This window comes from Tursiops truncatus, chromosome 4 (genome assembly GCF_011762595.2).
Source record: "Tursiops truncatus isolate mTurTru1 chromosome 4, mTurTru1.mat.Y, whole genome shotgun sequence".
NCBI lineage: Eukaryota > Metazoa > Chordata > Mammalia > Artiodactyla > Delphinidae > Tursiops > Tursiops truncatus.
In genome coordinates, this window is record NC_047037.1 from 129,080,787 (window position 1) to 129,107,669 (window position 26,883).

At 38.4% G+C, this 26,883-nt stretch overlaps 1 protein-coding gene across 3 annotated transcripts in view; it reads right to left on the minus strand.

Moving 5' to 3' along the window:
* Positions 1-26,883, minus strand: part of LOC101335705 (glutamate receptor ionotropic, kainate 1) — a 47,560-nt gene that overhangs the window by 16,851 nt on the left and 3,826 nt on the right. For 2 of the 3 annotated variants that reach the window (XM_033856011.2, XM_073804430.1), the window contains exons 3-4: positions 24,684-24,941; positions 15,607-15,788 (exon numbers count right to left, since the gene is read on the minus strand). In XM_033856011.2, the coding sequence (XP_033711902.1) occupies positions 15,607-15,788; positions 24,684-24,941 (440 nt within the window). Of the gene's footprint in view, positions 1-15,606; positions 15,789-22,637; positions 25,130-26,883 lie in introns of those variants that run through there. The other variant, XR_012331587.1, reaches the window with a different exon arrangement.

The following is a 26,883-nucleotide window of genomic DNA, read 5'->3' on the forward strand; positions in this document are numbered from 1 at the left end:
ATCACTGGAGCATAAAGAGCTAACCTGCTGAGGTCAGTCAGGAATTCAATTTTTCATTTAGGTTGTTAGTATAATTGCAGGCAAGACTATCTCTTAAAAGGGAACTGGAAAGTTTTATGTCAAGATATAGACCTGGACACTGGGGTTTAAAATATTGTTGCTGAAAAAACACAAAGGCACCTGAGTTTCCAGCTTTTCACATGGGCTAATTTTTCTTTTTAAACTTTATTGTGGGGGCATTTGATCACCATTTGAGAGTATAGGCTTTTTTTTTTAAGCAACCATTCAACTAATTATTATTATTTATAATTTCTGGAAGCAAATATTCATTTGATATGTCTGTTACTTAATGTTAGAAAAGAGTCATGCAGATGCAGTGAATAAATAACTAATGGACCTGCTTTTGTAGCAGAAAGAATCCTTGGGACTTCCAGATACACTTTTTATTTGATATACTAGAAAAGTACCCCTTCTTGACTTTCCTACCTAGTGCCTGGGTCAGTGCTTCCTGGTTCTTCCCTTGAATTTCCTAGAAATGAAAATTAAGAAAAAAGTATAGTCATGGATCACTGAGCTGTCAATTTTATGGACTCTCTAGGACATGGGTGAATGAGAAATTTTTAGATAGAAATAAAGCCAAGAGCACCAAAGCTCTTTATAATCGTTTGTATACTGGTTGGGATTGGCTGCTCTGCTGTCAAATGGTAGTATACTTTATACTCTATAGCATTCACACCACGATTCTCTCTGCATGTTGGTATTTCAGCTAAAAGTCATTAACGGTTTACGAAAATGTCATATCAAGATAAATGTCAGTTTTTCAAATAGTGTAATCATGATATGGGGATTTTTAAATGGTTCTTTGCAAAACTGACTTTTTATTAACAAACACTACCTTGTTTGAATTTTTTTTACTGTATTTTGCTGGATTGACCAGGAGGCACTGACTTAGGCAGTGTACACTTTACCAAGACAGTATTACTAGGAACTAGTTTTGGCTCTATTTAAATCATTTTTAATGGTGCAAAACACATCACATCACACACACTAATAAGTAATAAATGTGGCTGTCAATACTATTTGTACTGATGGCACGTTCCCCTTAATTGCTTCCACCAATACTTTAATAATGGTTGTTTCCTAACAGAATTATTCTTACTAAATATCCACTTGAAACCTTATTATTGACATAGATTGATAGACTGTAAAAACCTAGCCCTTTCAATAACATTTTATATCTATAGTAGGGATGTATTTAATACCTATTAGTCTTCTTGATTTTGGAAGACCCATAGCGTGGACTTCATTAGTGCCATTTCCAATTTTCCAATGTGATGTGATTGTATTTCCTGGCCCCTTGTGCTTGGGTGGAGCCATGCACTGGTTTTGGCCAAGGAAGTGGGAAAGATACTGACATATGTCACCCTCCAGAGATCTCACTCACCCTGACAAGTGACTACCATGATTATCAGTGCCAGACAAGCCATTTTTTTGTTTTTGTTTTGTTTTTCTGAATAAATACAATTGTCTGTTTTATGAATACTTCAAGGTATGTCATGACTTTCTTTTGATTACTAGAGACTTTAGGGTCAAAATTGTGGGTCCTCCATTAGCAACTACTCAGGAACATAGGGTATATATTCTATGTGCTAATGCCATTCAGCTTTATGTTTTTCTTTAACTTTTCCCTTGGTACCAACTCTGTCCCTTTCTTAAAAAATATTTATGACTTTTTTCAAATGTATTTTTCTAGGCTGCTTCAGTTCTTTGTATAATAAAGATATAACATGAATAAATTATCATGGTTGGGAGAAGCGGAATATTTTTTTTTCCATAAAGAGAGATGAAGTATTCAGATCTGATATAGCTGGGTTGGGTTAGGGTAACAAAAAGGCCTCTAACAAAATACCATTCATAGTTAATCATATTCTATGTCCTTGCAGAATCAATGATAAGAACTCAAAAGTTCTTGTAGATGATGGTGGTTCATTTTACATGTCAACTTTACTGGGCCGAGGGGTGCCCAGATTAAACGTTATTTATGGATGTGTCTGTGAGGCTGTTTCCAGATGAAATAAGCTTTTGAGAGAGCAGATGACTCTTCCCAATATGGTGGGCATCATCCAATCCACTGAGAGCTTGATTAGAATAAAGAGGCAGAGGAAGAAGGAATTCACCCCTTTTCCTTCCTGCCTGACTGCCTAAGCTGGGACTTTGGCGTTCTCCTGACCTTTGACTGAGATTTTCACCACTGACTCTTCTGATTTTCAAGCCTATAGTTTCAGACTGTAATTATACCACAGCATTTCTGGGTCTCTAGCTTGCAAATGGCAGACTGTGGGCCTTCTCAGCCTCCATAGTTAAGTGAATCAATTCTTCATAATAAATCTCTTCATATATATTTCCTATGGGTTCTGTTTCTCTGGAGAACCCTGGCTAATACAGAGAACAATACCAAAATACTGAAAGTCCTACATACTCTGCATACGTATGACATTCCTTTCTATCTAGATAACACAATCCTTAAACGAGTGAAGGGAGGAGAGGCTGACACCTACGTGAAGGCTTTCTCTGTATTATGCTATTATGGAAATGCCACAGACTATTCTATTGTTTCAGTGGCTAGAAAATAATTACTGTTTTCTTTCTTTTGTAGTCAAAATGAATCATCAGAAAGCAGAATAAAACTCATTGGCATCTTTACTCCTGTCCTGCCCCCTAGGTTCATCAGAACCATTTTTTTTTTTTAGATTCCAGATATATGTGTTAGCATATGGTATTTGTTTTTCTCCTTCTGACTTACTTCACTCTGTATGACAGACTCTAGGTCCATCCACCTCACTACAAATAACTCAGTTTTGAGAATGGACTTGAGGACACAGGGAGGGGGAAGGGGAAGCTGGGACGAAGTGAGAGAGTGGCATGGACATATATACACTATCAAATGTAAAATAGATAGCTAGTGGGGAGCAGCTGCATAGCACAGGGAGATCAGCTCGGTGCTTTGTGACCACCTAGAGGGGTGGGATAGGGAGGGTGGGAGGGAGACGCTAGAAGGAGGGGATATGGAGATATATGTATACATATAGCTGATTCACTTTGTTGTACAGCAGAAACTAACACACCATTGTAAAGCAATTATACTCTAATAAGCATGCTAAAAAAAAAAAAAGAACTCATTGACAGTTGACTCTTGGAAGGACAACTCTAATGACCCCACTGTTATCAAGGTTCTCTGAAGCACTGTTGTTCATTAACTATCATGGCTCCACATTTGCCCAGCTGTTCTCTGGACTTTTACAATAGAACTCTCATGGCCTTGTTCACAGTAGTATTGATTCTTCCTGGTCGAGCTCTGTTGTTCTTTGCAAAGACGGTCTTTTGGATTTAGATGAGTAAATGTATCACATACAGCCTGAGCATCACAAAGACCATATTTTAGTTTGTCTTGAGAACCCTCGTCCAAGTCTAGATGAAGAGAGTTTGTGGAGTCTAATTCCTATGGTTGGTGAGAGAGTTGGTCTATAAGACACTTGGAAAGCCTCTGAGAAAAATCTTGCCATAACATGTCCTGGTATAAAGAGGCCTATGTCACATTTCAACAGGATCATTTTCCTGAAGGCAATGCAGAGCTATGGAGACAGCAATTCTCCACAAACTCTCAGCATCCATTGCTAAAAGCAATTCATACATCACAAATAATTGGCATAATGCTGCTATCATCGTAGAAGAAACTTGAAATGGAACCTGGAGTGCTCCTAAGCATTTTTGAGGGATTCTTATAATATTTATAAGGGTTTTTATTACTACATCTTTCCATTGAAAAATAGGTGTATTAGAAGTTTATATTGACTAACCTAAAGTGTATTGCTCCTTTTATAGCCTTCTCAGTATCAGGATAAATTCTAAACCATCAGACATGATTTCTAGTCAATAATTTCAAGTGAACAACTTCCAAATATGTGACATACAATGTGGCTAAAATAATGTTTTTACCTCAAGATAGAAATAAGTTATTTCAGCATAAAATAAATCTTCAGGAAACCAGTTGAATAATATCAAGTCTCAGAGAAGCAGTTTTAAGAAGAAAGTTTGAGCTCTAGGGTGTAGATTTTTCTCACCTGCCAACTGTGGTACTTTAGGCTGCAACTGCACTATCCTCTGAGCAGAATGCTCCTTTGGCAACATAGTTTTTAATGGTTGTCACCAGTAGAATTAACTAGGTAAATTAGGCCTTTAGATCAATCTTTATTGATGCAAAAAAAGACACTCGTACAACACTGAATGACTGTAACATATCTACAAAGGTAACAGTGGAGTGTATGGAAAAATAACACTGGATGCCTGAAAACCCTGACATGTAGAAAACTACCCATATCCTTATGGAGTAAGATGAATAATGCCCCCTTAAAAATGTCCACATCCTAATTTCCAGAATCTGCTAATATGTTACTTTACATGGCAAAAGAACTTTGCAGATGTGAATAAGTTAAGGATCTTAGTTTATGGGAAATTACTCTGGATTATCCAGGTGAGCCCAGTGTAATCACAAGGGTTCTTATAAGATGGAAGCAGATGGTCAGAAGGCAGAGAGGTGATGTGAAGATGGAAACAGAGGGAATGAAAGGCAATGTGATATGGGACCACAAGCCAAGGAATGAGGACAGCTTCTAGAAGCTGGAAAAGACAAGGAATTAGATATTCCCTGAACCCTCCAGAAGGAAAATAGCCCCGTCAACAGCTTGATTTTAGACTTCTGACCTCCAGAATTGTAAAAGAGTAAATTTTTATTGTTTAAGCCACTACATTTGTGATAATTTGTTACAGCAGCAATATGAAACCAACACTCCACATTTGCTCATCTTTCTGGGATTATGGCCTATGAGATTGCACAATTTTGGTGTTTTGATATCAAGAGCATGTATCAAGAGGAAAAATGACTTGTTTGAAGTTGAAAACTTTCTAAATTTCCTTGTGCCCCTCCATTCATGTCCATATACTAACCACATGCATGTACACAGATACAGCTACTCACAAAGAGTCTAGGGTTTTCCTTCCATTCGAAGATAGTGCTATGCCATTTACAAACCCAGGCCACTTTCCTAATGCCTCCAAGTGAAATCAAAGGAAAGCAAAGAGTATTCCACACAGTGTAAGTGAATGGAATAGCTGCACTATTTGAGAGTATCTTTCAGTCTTAATTCCTTTATAAGCTTCTCTCCAGAGGTATGGTCAGAAGAAGAAGGGAAGCTGATACTAATAGATATTAATAAATGGAGTGGAGCCCAATGGGGTTTAGTTTAGCTTCAGAAGATAATCCTACTAGAAGAGCCACATGGCATCATCCAGGTGCACAGCAGAAGAGATTATGCTATTTAAGGAGTACAGTTTGCTGACAACAGAGCAGGAAAAAAAAGATTTCCCCTAGCAGAATGAAATAGGCAACGTGGCAAATAGGAGAGAGTGGAGCTTTTGGAGGATTACATGAACCCAAAGAATAAACTCTCTGCAATATCCAAGGGAAATTGGTGGAAATATGAGGTATAAGAAAGACTACAGTAGAAGAAAAGTTTTAACAGCAAAGAACTGAACGAATCTTGAAGTTGGAAATTTAACAGAGAATATGCTGCATACACTGTAATCTTTGTGCAATAAGCTTCTTTGGTAATGGTGGTAATAAAAACTATACCTCAAATTTGCCTGAGGGTGACCTTTGGAGGGAGAGATTAGTCATGTAGTCACTAAATGGTGGTCTTGCTGGTCTCATGATATCTCTGTAGCACAATAAAGTTATCATAATTTTGGTCCTGTTTCTCAGATTTTTGGTTTTTTAGATGACTTTATTTTGTCAATTTATCTAGTAGCTATCAGGCTTAGAAAACAATTATTTTTATCAGTGTTTCTCAGTGCATTAGTATCTCCAAAGAACTCTTTGAAAACACCCATGACTGTACCCTATCCCTAAATATTCTGATTTATTTGGTCTAGGGTATGTTCTAGGCATTGGTATCTATGACACCAATACTCTCCAGGTGATACTTACATACAGCCAGAGCTGAGAACCACTGATTTATATTAACCAAACTCATATTTTAAAGGGATAACAATAATGATCAAAACTACTATTTGATGAGTGTTACAACATGTCCACTGCTGTAACAGGTTCTTTATCTACTATTGGGAGGGAAGTGTTATCCCCAGTTTATAGATGTGAGCATAGTTATAGTACTTGAACCCAGGTTTGATTTCAATCCTGGGCTCTTTGTGCTATATTTATAATAGGAAGTATATGTGGGAGGAAAGTCAGTAATTTGTACGAAGTCCTTCTGTACTTTGAGAACCCAAATAAAAACATATGGTTCTTTGGTGAGAGCAAAGTTAGAAGGACAGGAATTGGATCTTTATCATAAGGAATGAATCCATCAAGCCAAGAGAGCTTGATAAGTTGCCCCTCTATTCTTGTTCAGAGAGCTGGCCTCCATTATAAAAGGTTGTACCATGGATGATGCTGCAGGTATTATGGGGAGCCTTACTCACTTTTCCTCCTTCTGTCAGGAATTCAAACCTACATAGCTCTTCTATTATAACATCTCTTTAGATATTAGAATTAATTAGATTCCAATTTTAAATCCCTTTAGTGATCTTTCAGGAAGAACTTTGGCCTCTTTAATGGGGTCAGCTTTCATGAAGAAAAGATAGTTTGGGACTTCCCTGGTGGCACAGTGGTTGGGAGTCAGCCTGCCAATACAGGGGACACGGGTTTGAGCCCTGGTCTGGGAGGATCCCACGTGCTGCAGAGCAACTGGGCGCCTGCGCCACAACTGCTGAGCCTGCGTGCTGCAGCTGCTGAGGCCGGCGCGCCTGAAGCCCGTGCTCCGCAACGGGAGGGGAGGGGCATCTCAGTGAGAGGTCCGCGCACCGCAGCGGAGACCCAACACAGCCAAAAATAAATAAATAAATAGATAAATAAATTTAAATCTTCAGAAAAGTAAAAAAAAAAGTACTGCTTTAAAAAAAAAGGGAAGGATAGTTTGTAAAAAAAATTGTAATGCAATTGTTAAAATTGTGTGATACACATAATAATAGATATTTTTGTGTGCTTGATGTTATAATGGCAGTGGACACAAGGTGCTTAGGGCTTTGCATGGCATGCTAAACAATGCGGGCTTATACTTAAGGCAATAAAGGGGTGGGGCGGGCACTCAGGAATTTCAAACTTGAGAGGTGTAAGATCAGATATTTTATTTAAAATGAACAGTTTTTGAGGCCACATGGAGGCTGGGTAGAGAAAAGGAGAGGGAGGGGACTTGTGACTGAGAGATCAATTGTTCTAGCACAGGAGGAAGATGATGAAAGTGATGGAGAAAAGGAGGTAGAATCTGAAACATATTTAGAAGGCAGAATCTACAGCATTTGGTAACTAATAAATAGGAAAGGTGAGGGAGAGTCAAGGAGATTCCCAGGTTTCTGGCTTGAGTAAGCGAATGGTATTTCTGGTTGGCGGGGGAAAGGATGAGTAGGAAGATGCAATATGTTAAGTCTGGCATGGAGATTTAATGACATCAGATGAGATCCTCATAAGGTTGTGAGACTTGGTAATTCAGACTGAAAGGAGGTTTGGGAACCACTATTGTGATATGATAGAGGAGGTGATGCAGTGATAGAGTTAGGATTGGGAAGCACTGTATCACTCTTGTAGTTCTGCCTAGATACCATATCACTGATAATACTGGCGATGTTAATCCATAACATGTGGAATACTTCATGCATCAGTGGTGGGCTGCTTAGTGCCTTATAGGCATTGTCACATTTAACATTTCTCAAAACAGCATGAGCTATGGGCTATGACATTCCTATTTTACAGATGCAGCAAAGAACAAATAACTAAGTCCTCTACTAAATAACCTCATTCAATACATTGAAGTTTTTCACAGCACTTTATTCTCCCTTTACCCTGGCACAGTCTTTAGCACATAGAAAACAGCCAATACATGTCAACTGAATAAATGGTGACATTTAGATCTTACAGAATCATGCTTATAACAGAAAGTATGTGGCTAACAGTCACGGGGAAAGTAGGGTGGAGGGATATTTTTGGTAAAACCTTGCATCTATGAAGGGTTGAAGAAGCAGGTATGGTTAACATAATGAAGTGATTTTTAACCTGCTTCAGTCTTCAGCCTTCTTTAGGGAATCAGATAGAAGCTATGGATCTTTTCCCCTGAGAAAGTCACACCGAGGGGCACAGACATCCTCAAAATTTTGAATAGAGCTGAGGATCACTGATCCTGCTACAGGCTTAAGACATGCTTTTTGTTATACACATCTTCAAATTCCTTACATGATTCCTTTTAAATTACCCCCACCTTCCTTGCAAAGATAATTTCTCTTATTGCCTATTACAGCCAAATTTTGATGTAGCTGGAATTAAGCATTAGAGCATTTCTGAGGCACATATGTGATTTTTATTACCTCTCAATTTGGATTGAAACAAATCTAAGTCCTTTTCAAAATCTACTCATTGGAGGTTTTAGAGCATCCTCAAAAGGGCATCCTGTACACTAAGAATACAAACAAATTGCAAACCCTTTCAGTAACTTTTTGATTATTCATAGAGGTCAATTAATTCTTGTGTATATTAATAACATACTCACATCTATGAACCGCTCTTTATAATCCAAACAATGTGCTCAGGAAATGTAAAGAGATTTTAATATCAGCCTGAGAGAAACATAATTAGAATAGGAATGTGTTATCAAAAAAATTATATAACTGCAAATTATCATCCAGTTAGTATAAACTGAGATTCAACATGATTACATTGTCAGGATTTATCCAAAGTAATGAACTTCTCATCAATTAAGTATCTCAAAGACTACCAAAGGACTCTAAAAAACCTTACAAAAGAATGAACTGCTTAATTATTTCCCCATTTCTTTGAAAGCTTACTAAGTACAAGGCAATGTGCAAGTTCTTTATGTCTAGATGTTAGTAAGAGGATTCTTGATTCCTTGTATGCATGGAAGCTCAGAGCTGGAGGGAAGCTTAGCAACAGTTAGAATCTAATCCAACAATCCTATTTTACAGGTGAGGTGACTGGGTCTCAGAAAAACAAACAGGCTCGCTCAAAGTAGCATATTAAGACGGGCTAAGAAACTCAGATCAGAGGCACATTAGACCCTGGTTTGAAATTCCAGCCTTGCTATTGAGTGTATGCTCTGGAACCTCATTCTTCTCATATGTAACATGGGATATTTTGAGGCAGTAAATAGATAACACTCCAGTCAAATACATAGCCTATTCTGGCACACAATGACTACCCAATAAATGGCATTTATTTTATCTTATTAGGGGAAGAGCAGAGTTTGCAACTGCATCTCCCAACTTTCAGTCTAAGACTCTAGTCACAGTCCCCTACTGCTTTAGAAATTAGCTTCATGGTCTCCAACCAGTAAATTGTCATTAGATAGCTAAACTCTTGTGACATGCAGTTTCAAGGTCTCTTTTTGCCTTAAGGTGGCAGAGATTTGGGGTTTTGTTGTTGTTTTCATTGTTGTATCTTTATCACCTTCAATCAGTGCTCAACAAATACGTGTTGAATGAAAAAATGAATTTCCTTACTATGTCCGCATCACATTCACTACTTGGCTTCAATATAAACAACATTTCTTGAGAACTTGTGTAAACTAGAGATGATTGGATGTTTGAGAATCAAGGAAATAACACATCCAAGAAGTATGAAGCTTAACTAAAATGTGTTCCAGGTTCCATTACTTGGAGAATCAGTTGACTTCTTGGTGTACATAACAGTAGCAGAATAGGATACTTTATTTTTCTTTTAAATCCTGAGATAAGTTTCAAATCCCAGCTTAGCCACTTGCTGGCTCTGTGACTTTGGGCAGGTTACAAAATCTCTCTGAAATCTGTCAGTTTCTTGTATGCAGAATTTTCTCATAAAAATTAAATGAGTGATGCATTTCACTGGCTTAGCACAGTGCCTGGCACATAATAAGTGTTGAGTAAAATGTAGCCCTAAGGTCTTTGGCTTATTTTATGTGTTTATGATTAGAAATAACAGACTTGGGGATCTGACTTAGCTGGTACAGGTCCCAAACACAGAATTGCAACCTTTTAGCACATCACAGCTGTACTGCTTGACTTGATGTTTTCTGTCCTAAGAGATGAAGGCTGATGGTACTTCTGTCCTGTGAAAACATGAAATGAAACCCATCTAACTACCTCTGCTTGCCTTGGTCAGAGATGTTAGGCATAACTTATATGGGGACAAAAATCCATGCACAAAATTATTTGATTAATCAGCATTGCTATTGCACTTCTTAGCAGAGGGAAGCCAAGCATTTAAGAAATACATTTTCTGCCTGGTCTTGTTTTTATGTTAATTGAAACAAAAGAAAAAACAAAATAGAAACAAAAGCACACAAATGTTGACAGGAGAAAATGCAATATAATTCTACAAAATATTTTGGTACTAAAATGTTCTATGGAGGCTAATGGCTCAATTATAGCTTAATGCTCATTGCCACGAGTGTTGAAGGAGGAAAAACATCTCCCCTCTGATGCACTTGTTTATGTAAACAAGACAGCAGTTTTCCTGAGTCAGAAACAGTATGCTCATCCACTGGCCACTCTCTAGCTCAGGGAATTGGCCCAGCCCTGAAACAGCTTCCCTTCTAGATGAAGCACCACTGAATCCCTTCCCTCCCTATCAGAGACCCATTAGGTTTCATTATGCTTGAGGTAGTGACCTGCTTTCTCAATCCTATTACAGGATTTGAAAACGACTCTGCAGTTCTCCAAAAAGGCAAATTTATTTTCAGGAAGGAGAATCATTAGCTCAAATGCATTACAGTTCTTAATAATACAGAATTTCAGGGTTGAATGAAACCTTCCTTTTGAGGAAACTGAGGCACAGAAGGGTGACTTGTTCAAATGTGCTTGGAAGAGTTGAGAGTTCAGCATACTGAGTGGAGTGGAAGAAAGGTGATTTGGGAGATTACTGATTAAGAGCTTCTAAGCACAGTTCTTGAATCATTCATTTCAACTATTCATTTAACATAGATGTATTGGTCACTCATTGTGTGTCAAATAATGTAATAGATGTTGGGGATTTGGGAGAACAAGACAAAGAAAGCTCCCATCCTCTTGGAGTTTACAGTATAGTAGGGGATAGAGATAACAAATGAATCAATGTCCTTAATTAATTATAGATTTTTATTAGGGTTACAGAGCAACTAAGTAGAGTGCAAGGTCATAAGGAATGAGAAAATAGTTTCTTCTCCTTTATCTTCCAAGAGTTAATCATGAAGACTTAGGTGAGGCAGACTTTGGAAAAGAATGTTCCAGGTGTTGGCAACTGCAAGTGCAAAGGCCATAAAGTAGGGAAAGGAGGGCATGTTACATGACCAGGCAGAGTGCCCTTGAAATAGTGTATTGGAAGCTGGATGCTGGCAGGGAGGCTGGAGGGGGCGGATGGGTCACATAATGCAGGCCACAGATTTTCGCATTAAAAGCATGCTCAGTAGATAAAATTAACGCTGTCCCTGAGCTTCAATTTTCATTTCCAGAAAAAAAAAGATAGTACTAATTATATCAATGATTATTATGTCAATTAAAGGAGATGGTTGCTTATCACCCAGCATGGCACTAGGCACATGTTAGGAATTCCCTACCTAGAGTCGTCCTACCCTGTGCCTCACCTTTATTTGTTTTGTTTTTGTTTTTCTTTCTTTGGCTGCACTGTGTGGCATGCAGGATCTTAGTTCCCCTGCAGTGGCAGTGCAGAGTCCTCACCACTGGACTGCCAGGGAATTCCCCTGTGCCTCAGCCTTAAATTCATCTTCCATCAGCCACTCCCTTGGGAGAACCATACTCAGAGTGAAGGTGCAAGTGCGGTGGATGGTGAGCCATCAGTGGGAAGACAGAGGGACGTGGGGGGTGTGGGGGTGAGGAGGGGCTGGGGACCTGGGATTTCCACATTAAAGACAGTCTAAGGAGAGATCAGCATCCTCTAAAAGCAGCAGGATGCCTGCTGGGAGGTGATGCATGGACAGGGAGAGAAGAAGACATGCAGTGACCTGACAGGTCCCATGTGTGGGCTGCTGGTTTTTGGGGCCACTCTCAGACTGCAGAAATTCACGAAGACCATTTCTTGTTATAAGAGCCGTGCTCCCCTGTAGCCTAATCAAGTCTTGACATTTGAATTTCTAACTAATTTGGGGGAAATAAATTTTCAGATTCTCATCATATAGTACTTGTTAAATATGAATAGAAATAATCACTTTGCTGAAGTGATTATCATGCCCAAGAATAATTATAGACTTTTCCCCAATTTTTACTTTTAGATAAATGTCAAATATCTTCCTTAAAGTGCATTTGATTTATTTTTTCTTAAGAATCATTAAAAAGTAGTAAAATATGATGAAGGTGCAGGGAAGTACAGGGAAATAATGGGAAATGTGCATGAGAAGAAAGATACGTTGACCTGGAAGAGAAAATTTTCTCAGCAGTGATTTTAGTCACCAAAGAAGTAAAAGCTATTAATACTAATTTCATCTAAAGGAGACCAGCAGCGAGCGGTTGTGTTCCCAGACATTTCTGGAAGCCTAGTTCAGAATGGTTATCCATTATGAAATGGGGGCCCGTTATGGTAAAGTAGGCATTCAGGATCTGAGATCATAGGGCAGGCTGGCTATTCAGAGAATGACCTTGTATGAGGCACTTAACCAATCTGAGCTTCAGTTTTCTCAGCTCTGAAGTGAGAATACCAAATTTACTTCAGGATAAACTGATATACAGGGTGCGAGACACCATGATATACAGGGTGCGAGACACCATCTTTGGTACCTCAGTAAAAGATATAAGTCTCTTTCCTTCCTTTCTTTCTCTCAGGAGAAAGGGTGGTTGAGCAGTGGCTGGCAACAGGACCCTGAACTCCTGAACCCTCAGACTCCCTAGAGACACTCCGCAGACAGATTCAGGAAAGGTCTCTGAAAGAGTTTCTACATGTTGTTTTCCAGGACTAATGGAGCAAGTTAAAATGGAATCACACAGAGTACTAGTGTCTCATCTTGACTAGAACAGAAAGTCCTATGGTCTTCTTTATAACTTTTCAAACCATAAGAGCCTCTTGGAGGTCCAAATGAAGCCCATTAAACCAACCTGGATCCTTTGCTGTGATTTCACAATGAGCAACAGTTCTTTCACATGCAGTAAGGTAAGGATTTCATGCTGGAAGCTTTTAAAAAAGTTCTCCACCCCTCCCAATCTTTTCAGATCATGGGTCTAGAACAAAGACAGGATGAACAGTCTTTGAGTCACTTCCCTCAAGCTTCACAGCCAATCGTACCATTCACGTGATTAGTAAAAGCAAACACAAGATAAAACATGGTAAGACAGGATGGAGAAAAATGTTTGTGCCAATGGCTTGCGCAAAGTGGAACTAATCCTACTTCTCTTTGCCCCTGACAGACATTTCTTGAGAGGGCTTCTCTTAGATGATTTTCTGTGTCTTTTTTTTTTTTATTTCTAATTTTCCTTTGAATGATATAATCTCCATGCCACAAGGAAAGAACAACTTACATCAAAGGAATTTTATATCCACATTTATCAAAATACAGGAGAAACTCTAGCAGCCCCTGCCCATGGCCATCAGGCACTTCCCTTGCCTATTCCAAGCCTGCCCTTTGGGAGAGATATGACCAGTTATGTGAGCCAAGTGGATTTCTAACTAAGAGAATCCTCATCACCAAATCATTCTCTTAAATGTAACAGAAGTCCCTAGATTCTGTTAAGAAAGACTCTTGGGAAGGGATACTTCTTGGCATTTTGAGGGCTATGCATAAAATCTGGGTGTTTTTCTCATTTCTGGCCCACACTCCATTATACACTTTAATAACTGTATTAAATTCTCAGATGAAGGCTTAAGATAAAGAGAAGCTGATGATATTTATTCACCTTTCAAGTTCTTTAGTTGCTGACATCACTGCAGCATGCTTGCTTTCTTTACTGAGAGGTACTTATAATGTCTAAAGACTTGTTATTGCAACTATAGTCTAGAAGAAAGCAACAGATAGTCTGCCTAACTAGAGAAGCAACGTGTCACTGTGGAGAAACAATCAGATGGGATAAAGGAGGCTCAGTGCCCGTTCCTGGCTGTGTCGCTCTGGGAAAGTTATTTTATCTCCTATAAAGTGAGAGGATTAGCCTTGATGACGTCTACGATTGTTTGCAACCACAATTTATAATATGTTCTATGACTCAGGGGCTTCTGAGAAATGCCCTTCCAGTGTGAGATATAGCACTGGAGAGTCAGGCTGGATGACTGCACCCAGAGAGCTCTTCTAAGTGACTCAGAAATCCACAGTTCTGCATTTGTATGGAGGGGTTGGTATACTTGTGAAATTAGTGCCCATTACCAGTCAACCCAACAGTACACCCCAGACATTTTAAACTAGGAAGTGTAATAACACCTTGTGCCATTTTAGGTAAGAACATTGCCTCATGCCACAGTAACCACTTAAATATAGAGAGGCACCCATTAGGCCAAGTAAATATAACCTGGCTATTTTATTCCTACTTTCCCCAAAATTCAATCCCCTGATTTTTTATTAGTGCTTCTATTTTAAACATCTGGCTTGCCTCTCCCATTGTCTCTGTCTATGCTAGAGTTTCTCAGCCTCAGGACTATTGGCATTTTAGGCTACGTAGTTCTTTGTTGTGGGGTGGGGGTGGGGGATCCTGTGTCTTATAGGATGTTTAGCAGCACCTCTAACTGCTAGCTGTCAGTAAAGTGCCACCATCCCCAATATGACACCAGAAATGTCTCTGGACATTGACAGAAGTTTCCGAGGGGGTGAAATCACCCTGGGTTGAGAACTACGAGTCTAGGTTTAATTTTTTTTTAAATTTATTTTTAATCTATTTTTTATTTTGATTCTGAGTTTTCTTTCTTAGACATAAGACCAGTGCTATATCCTGAAGTGCCCAGAAAGTATTAACACTGTTGTTATCATTCTTAATGTTATTAAGATCTTTCATTTATATAAGATTTCACAATTTATTGTTTCCACCCACATTACCCGTGGAGATTAATGCATGGCAGCTCATTGTCTGTAATAAATTAGAAGAGAGAAACATCTTTTCCGTGACTCTCTCCATGCCCCTTTTCCACTGTGCTTGGAATCTTGCATGTTTGACAAAAGAGGTCTTGCCATGAGGAAGATGTATTTAGGACAAGTAAGGCATTGTGTAAATGAAATCTAGCTTGTTTTTTTTCAACGGACATAAAAGAGGAGATGCTTAATCAACTTGAAATGATACTCTTCTCCTCTCAATCTCTGCTGGCAGGATCTATATATCTCCGAGTATGTACACAGGACCACACATCTACAACTACATACGAACAGGAGGCTTCAAAGAGGTCTGAGCCCTATGACTCTTTAAAAGGGTTCTGAAATCTGCAATCTTCAGCCTAAAGTGGACTGCTGGCATTTTATCATGCTGCACTAAGTGAAAGCAGATGGCATGTCTGAGAAAGATAAACGAACTCATCTCCTAATATTTTCACCTCCTTCTTACCCCTCTTACCTGCTTAAGGATTTCAGCGGCTGTTTCATGTGAACAATCAAATATCACATAGAACTCCTTGCCTTTCTTCATCTCCTTGAGTAAAGGCTTGGCATCTTTATTCCCAGAGGGCAGCTGGCGGATTTTGATTTTAATGTTATATCTGGAGGGAGCTTTGATGAGCTCTTGCAGACGAATGAGACCTAGAAAATGACATTCAATCATGCAACAAACTGTTCTGTCCAAAGTATGTTTATTGCCATTTATAGGCAAACTCATATAATTCCCAAAATGTATCAAGACACCATCTACCTAAAGGTTACATTATTGACTTCTCATTTGTCATTCCTCTTTCTATGAAATTCCTCTTTCTATATGGATTATACTGTATTTTCCTTTTGTGGGTATGTGTGGCTGGAAGCACAATTTTCCCAAGAGGATTCTGAATTTTTTAGAATGCAACTGTCCTCTCCAGCTTTCACCACATATCTTTAACAAATCAAGTCAATACTGTAAAACTTTTGTAAACAAAAAGTTGCTTGAAGTTTCCAAAGATGCTTTTTGAAATGGATAACACCCATTCACTTTAGAACACTAGAATTTCTTGGGGTTATAAACCTCTGTAAACCTTTCAGCAAGTGTTTATATATAACATACTGTTTACCAGCTAATTGGTTGGACTGTTCTATATAATCTTCCAGTTCCTGCCATATAAGCTATTTATAAATGGCTTATTGTATTTTCTTTCTAATATAATTGAACATCGTATGGGAAAATACTTTCTTGATTTAAAAGAAAAGATGATAGAATTTTAAAAGATTATGATAATAAGGGCAGAAACAAATTCTTTAAAAATACACCATTGGTAATTGTAGGAAAGTGTATACAGCCAACTAACTTGATGAAGAATGTTTAATTCACCACAAATATGAATCCACCGAACTGCACCATTTTTTTAATAGAAGTGCTTTAATAGGGCAAGACCAATAGCTATATGAAGCCTCCATCTTATTTCCCCTAATATTAACTGGTGTTCGCTACACTGCATGATGTTGGCTCTTACTCAAGGACGACCATTGGAAAATTGAATATTTTTTATTACACAGTCTGTGCCTTCAGGATGTGTCAGCTTCAAGTAATCAATAGGAAATATTAAGCTTTGTCACTATTCAGATAGAAATTGTGGCATGCACTGTGCAAGACACAGCATGGATGCCAGCTACCTCTGGACTTGATGCACTTTTTTAATTTTCTTGTTTTATTTATTTAGTTATTTGTTTTCCCTAGAAGCTACATTTTTGTGTCTAAGATGTTATAAGATTCCTCTGTACCTTGGGTAGGTGTGGTCCTGAAGTACAGTAAATTTGTAAGCTACTCTTCAGAGTCAAGCGGACCAGGGCAAGGAAGGAAGGAGTTGTAGAACTGTATCAAGATTTAGTGCTCATTATCTTTTTTAAAAAAATTGTATTTATTTTATTTTTGGCTACACTGGGTCTTTGTTGCTGCATGTGGGCTTTTCTCTAGTTGAGGTGAGCGGGGGATACTCTTCATTGCGGTGCGTGGGCTTCTCATTGCGGTGGCTTCTCTTGTTGCAGAGCACGGGCTCTAGGCGTGCGGACTCCAGGCGTGGAGGCTCTAGAGCGCAGGCTCAGTAGTTGTGGCGCACGGGCTTAGTTGCTCCGCGGCATGTGGGATCTTCCCGGACTAGGGCTTGAACCTGTGTCCCCTGCATTGGCAGGTGGATTCTTAACCACTGCACCACCAGGGAAGCCCTCATTATCCTTTTTAATTTCTTTAACATAAAAATAGAAATTGTTAGAATGATAGACTTCCTGGGTTCTTGATTCTTTTCAAATCAACCAATGTGACTGAAGGCTCCCAAGCACCAGTGAGTCACTTGTCCTCTTACTTCCAGAATCACTTGTCCTGAGCAACTGATGAGTCCTAATGGAAGAAAACTGAGCACATGGATTTGTGTATTTGTTAATCCTAACAATAACCCTATGAAGCAAGGGTTATCATCTTCATAATTTCAAGTAAGAAAACCAAGGCTTGGAGCAATTAAGTAACTTACTCAGGGTTACAAAGATAGGAGGAGCTATGGATTCAAATTGCTTGTGAGTCTAGCACTCAGTCTTTCCATGCCTTACAAATCATGCCTTACATCTTTCCATGTCACCATCATGCCTTACAAATACAAATTGTTGGTGCTTGAAGGACCAGATATAGCTTTGGATTATTTGATAAGAGAGGTAAAGAGTAGAAAGAGGTACCCATTCTCCTTTCTTCTTTACTCCAGGCTGCTTGTGAGTCTCTCTTGTTTTTATTGTTTGTTTATTTGTTTGTTTGTTTTTTTCCTATCGCCCTCCTGCTTTGCAATCGCTTCCTTTTTTTTTTTTTTTTGAGCATGACCACAAGGGAGATCAACATGGCCTTTAAGTAAAATGGGAAAAATATTTAAGAAATACATTTCATATGCTGCAATGAACTGCTCTTTTGTTCTTTGCTAAATGGAATGTCAATCTTGAAGTTCATTTTCCTATCATGATGACTTAGATGCATGTTAATGGCATTTAAAGTTGAATATATTCTCTCCCTTCATTCATTCAGTTTTATGGGAAAACATTTTCTGGATGTTCACTCCATGCCAAGTCCCATCCATGTTAAGGGCTGGAAATATAACATGAACACATCTTGTATTATGCATGGGGCATCACTTATTACTTAATTTGATAAACTATGACCTGAGGCTGACGGGGGCTGGAGCAACTTGCTCAAGGTTGTGTAAGGCTATCATGTGGCAGATCCAGGGTTTAAAGCTAGTTCCACCTCTGACTCCCCAAGCTAGGGCTCTTTCATCAAATCAGCGGCTCCTCCTGACTTTGAGATTTAAGATCAATTAACTAACTGGCTGAATGACTAACTAACTATATAAATAAATATCTGGATAAATAGAGAAAAAAATTTAAAAAATTTGGACCAGCATAAAACATTCAGCCTTTATTTGGCAAATGAAGCTGTTAATAAACAGGTTCCCTCCTCAAAAAAAGTAACTGTGAGCTTTCACAATTGTTTCACAAAAGAAATTTATTTTAATACCAATAGAGGAGAAAGGAGAACTCAGTACAAAAGATTAGTTTTTAATTGGACTAAATTTACCTTTCAGAAAAACTCACTACTAAGCCCTAGTTTTCTCTTTTTGTCCATATGCAGGTGAACTGGCCTCAGGAAAGGAGAAGATCAGCAGATTTAAAGGTTACAGACCCAAGATGTAGGAAGAACAAAGAGCAAGAAACAGGGAGGTTTACATTTCTCTTTCGAAGCAATTGTTTGCTTAAAAGAAGCCTTGCTGCCTTCATTAGCAAACATCACACAATTTACAATTAGAAAAGCTTTTTAGTCCACAGGAGACAAAATTTAGAGAAAGCTTTCCCTTTTATTTGCATTTTACAGCAATCCAGCAATCCATTACACTTCATTGTAAAAAGTTAAAACTTGTCTTTAAACAAGTCGTTACTTCAGGGAAAGAAAATTGATATAGGCACAATTCCTCACTTTGCTAATGGCCCTCCTGTGTGTGGATGCCAGCCCTGCCAGAGTGACCCAGTGCTTCTAGGATGGGACTCCAATTGCAGAGAATGGTAAGGGTGTGTGCAAACCTGGCAATGGTGATGGATTTTCTAGTCCATTGTAGGAGAGACACTTTAAAAATGAAATGCAGAAAAGGAGATAACTAAACAAACCGAATAGAGAGACATTCTACAGTAAAACTGGTATGGACTCTTCAAAAATATCAAGGTCATGAAAGACAAGGGAAGGCCAGACTGTTTTAGACCAAAGGAGACTAAAACGACCTGACAGCTAAATGCAGTGAGTGATCCTGGATTAAAAAAAAAAAAAAACTGCAATTGGGACAATTAGGGAAACTAGAATATCGTATATATCTATATAGACATTAATATTGATATAGATGTTAAAAACTGTATCCGTGTTAAGTTTCCTGTGTTTGATAACTGTAGTGTGGTTATAAAAAGGAAGGTCCTTGTTCTTAGGAAATATACTCTAATGTATTTAGAGGTAAAATGGTCATGCTGTCTGTCACTTACTTTCAAATCGACAATACTACTACTTGTTGTTGCTGTTGTTATATTGAGAGAAGCATAGAGCATCAAAGCAAATGTGATCAAATGATGACAACTGCTGAACTTAGATGCAGGATGTACAGAAGTTCATTGTACCTTTCTTGCCATTTTTCTGTAAGTTCAAATCTTTCTTAATAAAAAGACAAAATATGAGCCTCCTGCATCCACTCCCACCTCTAGTAATGCAATTGGAAATTGCACCTTTGGTTTGAAAAGTGCTTGAGAGCAAGGAGTCTGTTTATTTCACATGAGTTTGATCTGGGCTCTGAATGTAAAGATAACATTCAAAAGTGCTCAAATTCTAAACTCTTTCTTTGGCCATCTATCTACTCTGCGCACTCAGATATGACACAGAAAAGTGCTGATTGTATGCACGTAGACTCTGGGAACAGGTGGAGCATATGGAGGAGAAAAAAAGAACATGCTATTTCCAGTAGCTGTTTAAAAATTTCCCTGTCTTCTCCTTAAATAATAATAAACTTTGCTATTTGCATTGCCCTTTTTTATGAAGTATCCTGCATGTCTTATAAATAGCTCAGTAAACCTCAGAATATACCTCTGAGGTGGATAGGTGTCAGTGCTGTTTTACAGTAAGGAAAGTGAGGCACAGTGAGGTTAATTGTTTGGATTGGCCTTGAAAATGAGTTACAGAAGCCAGAAATTGGAAGAGACCTTAAAGGTCAAGCCCCTACTTGATGCATGAATTCCCGCTACACAGCTGCTGCTGAACACCTCTTGGTTCGAGAAATTCTCTACCTCAATTTTTGCAACTCAATCCATTTCTGGACAGTCTTAGTTATATTTAATGAGCAGCAGTTTAAAAGAAAAGTACCTATGTTTTCTTGAGTCTTAGTCCAATTCCCTTTTCATTGTACCACAACAGTGGATTTGATGTCATAAAAATGAATGTAATAAACCATTGGGACCCAAAGATAAGATCGCACATTTTAAATGTTAATTTCATCTTCATTTGAACTTGGAAACATGCAAAATGGCATTTCACAAACCTGTTGGTATATTAATGTATCCAAATCTAACAGGATTCTTAAGGGGATCTATATACCCTCCAGAGAGGAGGAAAAAATCAGAACTGAGAAAAGGAGATGGGTAAGTGAGTGAATTACCTGTGGAAATACAGCACTTATAAGTGCAGATCTCCATACATACGATTTTTCAAAAGTGCATCAAAAAAGGCTAAAGACTTCCCAAAAGAAAAATTGTGTTCCTTGATCGCAAAGAACCTCATAGAAGAATCTAGTCAAAATATTTTAGATTAACTATGCTGCATTTAGCTCTATCAGTATGTTTTGGTCCTAAATTCTGGCCAATATCAATGGTAGCTAAAAATAATAAACCACCATGAGATATCTAAAAATTGATTTCCTGAGCAGAACTCTGAAAATTTGATAGGGTTCTGGTCAGGGGACTGGAGTGGGTAAATAGGAAGGGTAAAAAAGAGTAAGGGCAGAAAAAAGTGAACTATAATATATTATCTTGCTGGTGCTGAATGCCAAGGACTTTCCATTCTCCAACTATTTCAGGTGGAATTTTGGGAGGGCATGTGGTAGAGTGTTTTGGCTAGCATGAGTCATCATAACAACACAGAGGTGTGAATTGTGATTGCTAAGGTGAAATGATTCACTTATTCTTTTACTTGGCACTGATTGTTTACATTTTGGCTTAATCACCTATGTCAAAATGTTTAATTTTCTTCAAGTCTAAATTTTAGGGCTCGTCAAGATTCTTGGTTCCGAACAATATATTCTTTCTATTTTCTATGGGGAAATGAAGGAAAATATAATAAGCATAACAAATCTAAGTCACTATTTAAATATAGCCCAAAGAGTAGCTATTGCACTTATTTATGGGGTGGTTGAGCATATTAAATGAGTTAATTATATAAAATAACTATAACAATGCATGGCAATCAGTCAGCACTTCAAGAATTTAGTTATTGTGATTTTTGTGGTTGTCATTTTTCTTGGGTTTTCTTTCTGGATTTAATGTTTCTTTCAATCACTGACATTTTTATGTATATTAATCTTATCTCAAATGAATCCTCATTGTAAAGCTTTGAGACTATGTTTTAAGTAAGTGACAGATAATAGTTCTTTATGGCAGGTTGCATTTTATAAATCTCATGGCTCTGGTGTGTTGAGAAAAATGATTTAAGGCAACCGTGGATGAAAAAATCCCTCTTAAGTACTGTGTTATGAACACATCTGTCTGCAGCTCACTTCTCTGATGGCCTCATCTAGTCCCATGTATATGCTGAGGACCCTCAATTTTGTATCCCCAGCCTACACCACATTCCTGAACTCTAGAGTCATATATTAACTGCCTACTCATTGCCTCTTTTTGGATGTCTAGTAGACATTGCAAAATCAAACTTAACATATTCATGACTGAACTCCTGATAGCCTTATTTCTCCAAACTATGTCCATTTATCCGTTTCCCCATCTCAGGCAATGGCAACTCCATCTTTTGGCTCAGGCCAAAAAGCTTAGGGTCCTCTTTAACTCCTCTATTTTTCTCACTCAGCCTCTACCCCTCAGAGAATTATTCCAGCTCAACATCAAAATATTTCCAGAATCTGACCATTTCTTACTCCTCTGTTGCTATCACCTCATCTCTTGCCTTGATTTCTCTAGTAGCCTCCAATTTTATGCTTCCCTCTCTATGACATTTTATTAATACAAGGGCCAGAGTGATCTTTTTATGGTATAAATCTGATCATGTCACTCCTCTTCTGAAAACTCTCCAATGTCTTCCCATTTCATGAGGAACAAAAGCTCTTCCAATAATCTACAAAGCCCTCCATGATCATGAAGACCCTCCTCTCTGACCCCACCACCCTTCCCCTCTCAGTCTGATCCAGTCACACTGGCTTCCTTGTTTGTTGTAAATAAAGGTTTATTGGAACACAACATACCTGTTCATTTATATTTTGCCTGTGGCTGTGTTCTTGCTACCTCAGCAGAGTGGGATAGTTGTGATCAAGACACTATGGCACATGAAGCTTAAGCTATATAGTATGTAACCCTTTTGAGAGAAAAGCTTCCTGGTCCCTGCCCTACAAAATCAGCTATGGCTACATTTCACTAAGATTAGCCTTGAGAAAGCAGAAACTGTTGAATATTCTCCACACTGCATTTGGTGCTCAGCTTCTCAGCTCTTTTTGAAGAGTGTGAAGGGATAGAAGCCAGGCTTCCACCAGGGGTCTAAAGAAGCAGAGGGGATGAACAATGAGCAGTGATTTCGCATTGCCTAGGGTCACCTCTGAATGAGGGAGTCAGAGAGAAGTAGATGACTGATGGGAAGAATATCCAGGCACCAGAGAGAGAGATGTGAGGCAAAACTCCCTCCGGGGTCTTCTCTGGTGGCGCAGTGGTTGAGAGTCCGCCTGCCGATGCAGGGGACACGGGTTCGTGCCCCTGTACGGGAAGATCCCACATACCGCGGAGCGGCTTGGCCTGTGAGCCATGGCCGCTGAGCCTGCGCGTCCGGAGCCTGTGCTCCGCGACGGGAGAGGCCACAACAGTGAGAGGCCCGCGTACGGCAAAAACGAACAAACAAAAATAACAAACAAACAACAACAAGAATTCCAATCACAATAGTCACTTTTACCTGACAGTTTAAAATGGAAGCAGGATTTAGTGCCAAATAGAGGAGGCTCTTGGAAATGAGTGAAAAAAATGAAATACTATTAAAAAAGTTCAAAAGTGCTTTGCTTTGTTAATTTTCACTGATACTTTTATTAGTCTTATTACCAAATGTGTAGATTAAGGAAAGGAGCTAATTTCAATTCTTGAAGAAAAAATATTCAGAAAGTAAACAGTACTGTGTTAGGTAGCAGATTATAAAAAGATAAAACTCCAACTTTTTGGAATTCCTAGTCTCAAAAACATTTAAGCAGATAATTGAAGCATGTGATATAATGCTTATATTTACACCCTGCTACTAATTCCTAATGTCGTCTCAGTGAGCTTTAAAAAGAAATGATATTTGGGTGTGATCATGGAGAATGAGGGAGCTTATCACCTTGGGGGTTATGTGGAGGATTATCCAAAGTTAGGGGCCAGCCTCAGAAAGAAAGAGTAGGGATGGACTTGGGGGTATTTAAGAAGTGATGTAACAGTACAGGGATGTAGAGCAGCTGGTGCCTGGGTTAATGGAGATGAAAATGATTAGATGGTGAAGAGCGTTAAATTAGAATTGGACTTTCCTATGTGGACAATGAAGAGTCACTGGAAGAATTTAACTGAATAAAAGGGATCTGGAACTCCAACAAACCTCAAAATGTAAACAGGAGGCAAAGGGGGAAGGCGCCAGTGAGAGAAACTTCAAATGGGAGAGAGTCAGAGAAATGTCTAGTGAGGCGCTGAGCACCCCATGTCTGTCCTGCATCCTAAAATAAGCAGACAGAACAAAGCAAGCTTCACTAAGGGCTCATTACTGGGGTTCATAGTCCTTTTCGCATGAAATGGTCAGATTTTATTGATACAACCTCTAACATTATTCCTCTGTGTATGTACTTTAGAAACTTTTCAAGGCATTAATGCAGCTACTTATTGAATTGGAATCATACTTCATGGTCAATTTCAAACTTTCTCTGCATTATTTAAGAATGGAGTCGTGGTCAGTCTTAACAGAGTTGGATACATTAAATTACATCTTTAATATTCAGATTGGATTACAACATATATTAATAAGGTGATATTTCTTTTAAAAAAGTGCCTTAAGTTTGATGATGAATGGGTCATCAGAAAGGGTCAACTCACCAAAAGGAAAAGGAATTAGCTACACATGGCATTTCCCAATTAGAAAACTCAATTAGCTTCATATAAAATAACATGTTCATGCACTCTGCCTGATGAGTCAAGACCTGTAGCAAATTCTGGTTCCCTTTTTCCAGACCAGACATGGCCATGTGAGGGCTTGTGTGAGTCCCATACCTGTGCTGTCTTCATACACCACAGTCACTGTTTTCCAGTTGTAGTAGAGGACCAGATCCAGGACCGCTCTGCTGATAGCTGCATAATCTGGGTAGAGGTTGACGTAAAACAGGTCTTTGTTGTCCACTGAAGGGTGTTTCCAGCGAGTCTGTACATGTGGAACTTCGAGAGCATTGCAAATAGACTGCACAGCACTGACAGAGGAGCTATGGGAAGGGCCAAAGAGAGCAGCCACACCAAGAGCCAGCTGGTCACATGCTGATGTCCACAGACAAGGAGGGGGTGGAGAGGGAAAGCAGGGAAGAGGGGAGAGAAAGAGAGAGTTCTGTGAATTTAATCTTCCCTTTCATGGTTCCTCCTTATTTTCGCTATTGGAAACTATTATCCACTCTCCATCTGTATGCTGAGGAAATATGCTTCATCCAGCTTCCAATATTCCTGAGATACTAAATATTAGAGATGTAAATGGAGAAATGATTAGCAACACATCACAAGGCCAATTCCCTGCAAACAAAAATGAGCTGTTGGTCTCACTTCATTACTTTTTTTTTTCTTTTTAATTTGGTCATGCCACGCGGCATGTGGGATCTTAGTTCCCCAACTAGGGATCGAACCCCCAGCCCCTGCATTGGAAGCATTGAGTCTTAACCACTGGACTGCCGGGGAAGTCCTCATTTCATTACTTTTAATCAGATGGAGTCTAAATCTCTTGCTTGGTGTGGTGTTACCCAGAAGCACTCAGAGCTATTCTTTAAGCCATTTGCCAAGTGAATGTCATATAAATCAAGTTCTGTCATCTGGCAATGTGGCAATGAAGGTATTAATGGGTCAGAGAATTCAGAAGACTCTCTGGATGGCTGCAGAGTACTTTAGTTCCAGTCCTTCCCAAAACTCAGAAAGGAGGTCCAGGATATTGAAAAATTGCTAAAGAATGTTAAGTGATACTGATAGCTAATTAATTATAGAATAATAGATTAGCATAGCTTAAAGGGATCTTAGAAGACATTTTCTCCAACCCACTAATATCATAGGCAATGAAGTGAGTCAGGGCCACTGGACAGTGGCAGAACTGACCAGAGCCCAGGGACCCAGCTCAAGGACAGGCTTCTTTCTATTTCAATATCAGCCAACATGTACACAAAAATTAATTTTTAACATTTATTTATTTTTTGCATTATAAGATTATATACACACATTGAGATAATTTAGAATATTGAAAAGTATAAGGAAGAAAAAAGGCTCTGAAATTCCATCACTGGGATATCTATTCATAGTTTGGTGTTCTAATTTATTAAAAAATTGAACACGATATAGATACAGTTTGATACATTGCTTTCTGTATTTAACACTAAGTTTAATGCTAAAAGCACACCCTTTCCCCTAAGTCATCACAAATTCTGCAAAAGTATATTTTTAGTGTCATAGAATAGCCTAATCCATGAGTATGTCATTACTTATTTAACTAGTCCTATGATACTGAATATTTAAGCTGCTCCTAATTTTTGGTTATTATAAGTAATATTATAAGCACTTATCTTAGTTCTTATATTTTCCTCTAAATTTTACATTATTTTCTTTGAGTAGATTGAAATCTGTAATTAAAGGGTATTGATATTTTTAAGTCACTTGATACATATAAACCAAATTTCCTTCCAGAAATGTTGGGACAGATTATCTTCTATGACAATGTAAAATAGTGCCTACTCATTTTATGCTGGCATAAATTTATGCTGGCATTAAATATAAATGTAAAAACATTTCAAATTTACATTTTAATTCTAGTTTAAAGGGATTTGGAACTGCCAAGAAACAATAGTTGAATATTTGAATTAAATAATAGCAAAATATTTAAATGAAATTGTCAATTTTTATCATAATGCCATCATACAAATAAAAATAAGTATAAAAATTATATGGCTTTGTCAAAATTATCTGACTTGATTTAGAGAGAAAAATTAATAAGTAATATTTGAGAGCCATATTTCAAATATCTGTGGGACAGCAAATGTTCACAAGGAACTTTCTGACACTGTGCTCTTCGGTACTGAATTATCACATGAGGTATGAAGACATAACTTTCTGTATTAAGTGCTAGAAGTGAAAACTGTCCTCAGAAGCTCATTTTCTGGATGTGCTTTCATTGGTTAGCAAGAAAAAATGAGGGCATGAAAGTATATGAACTATTACTTCATCTAGAGTA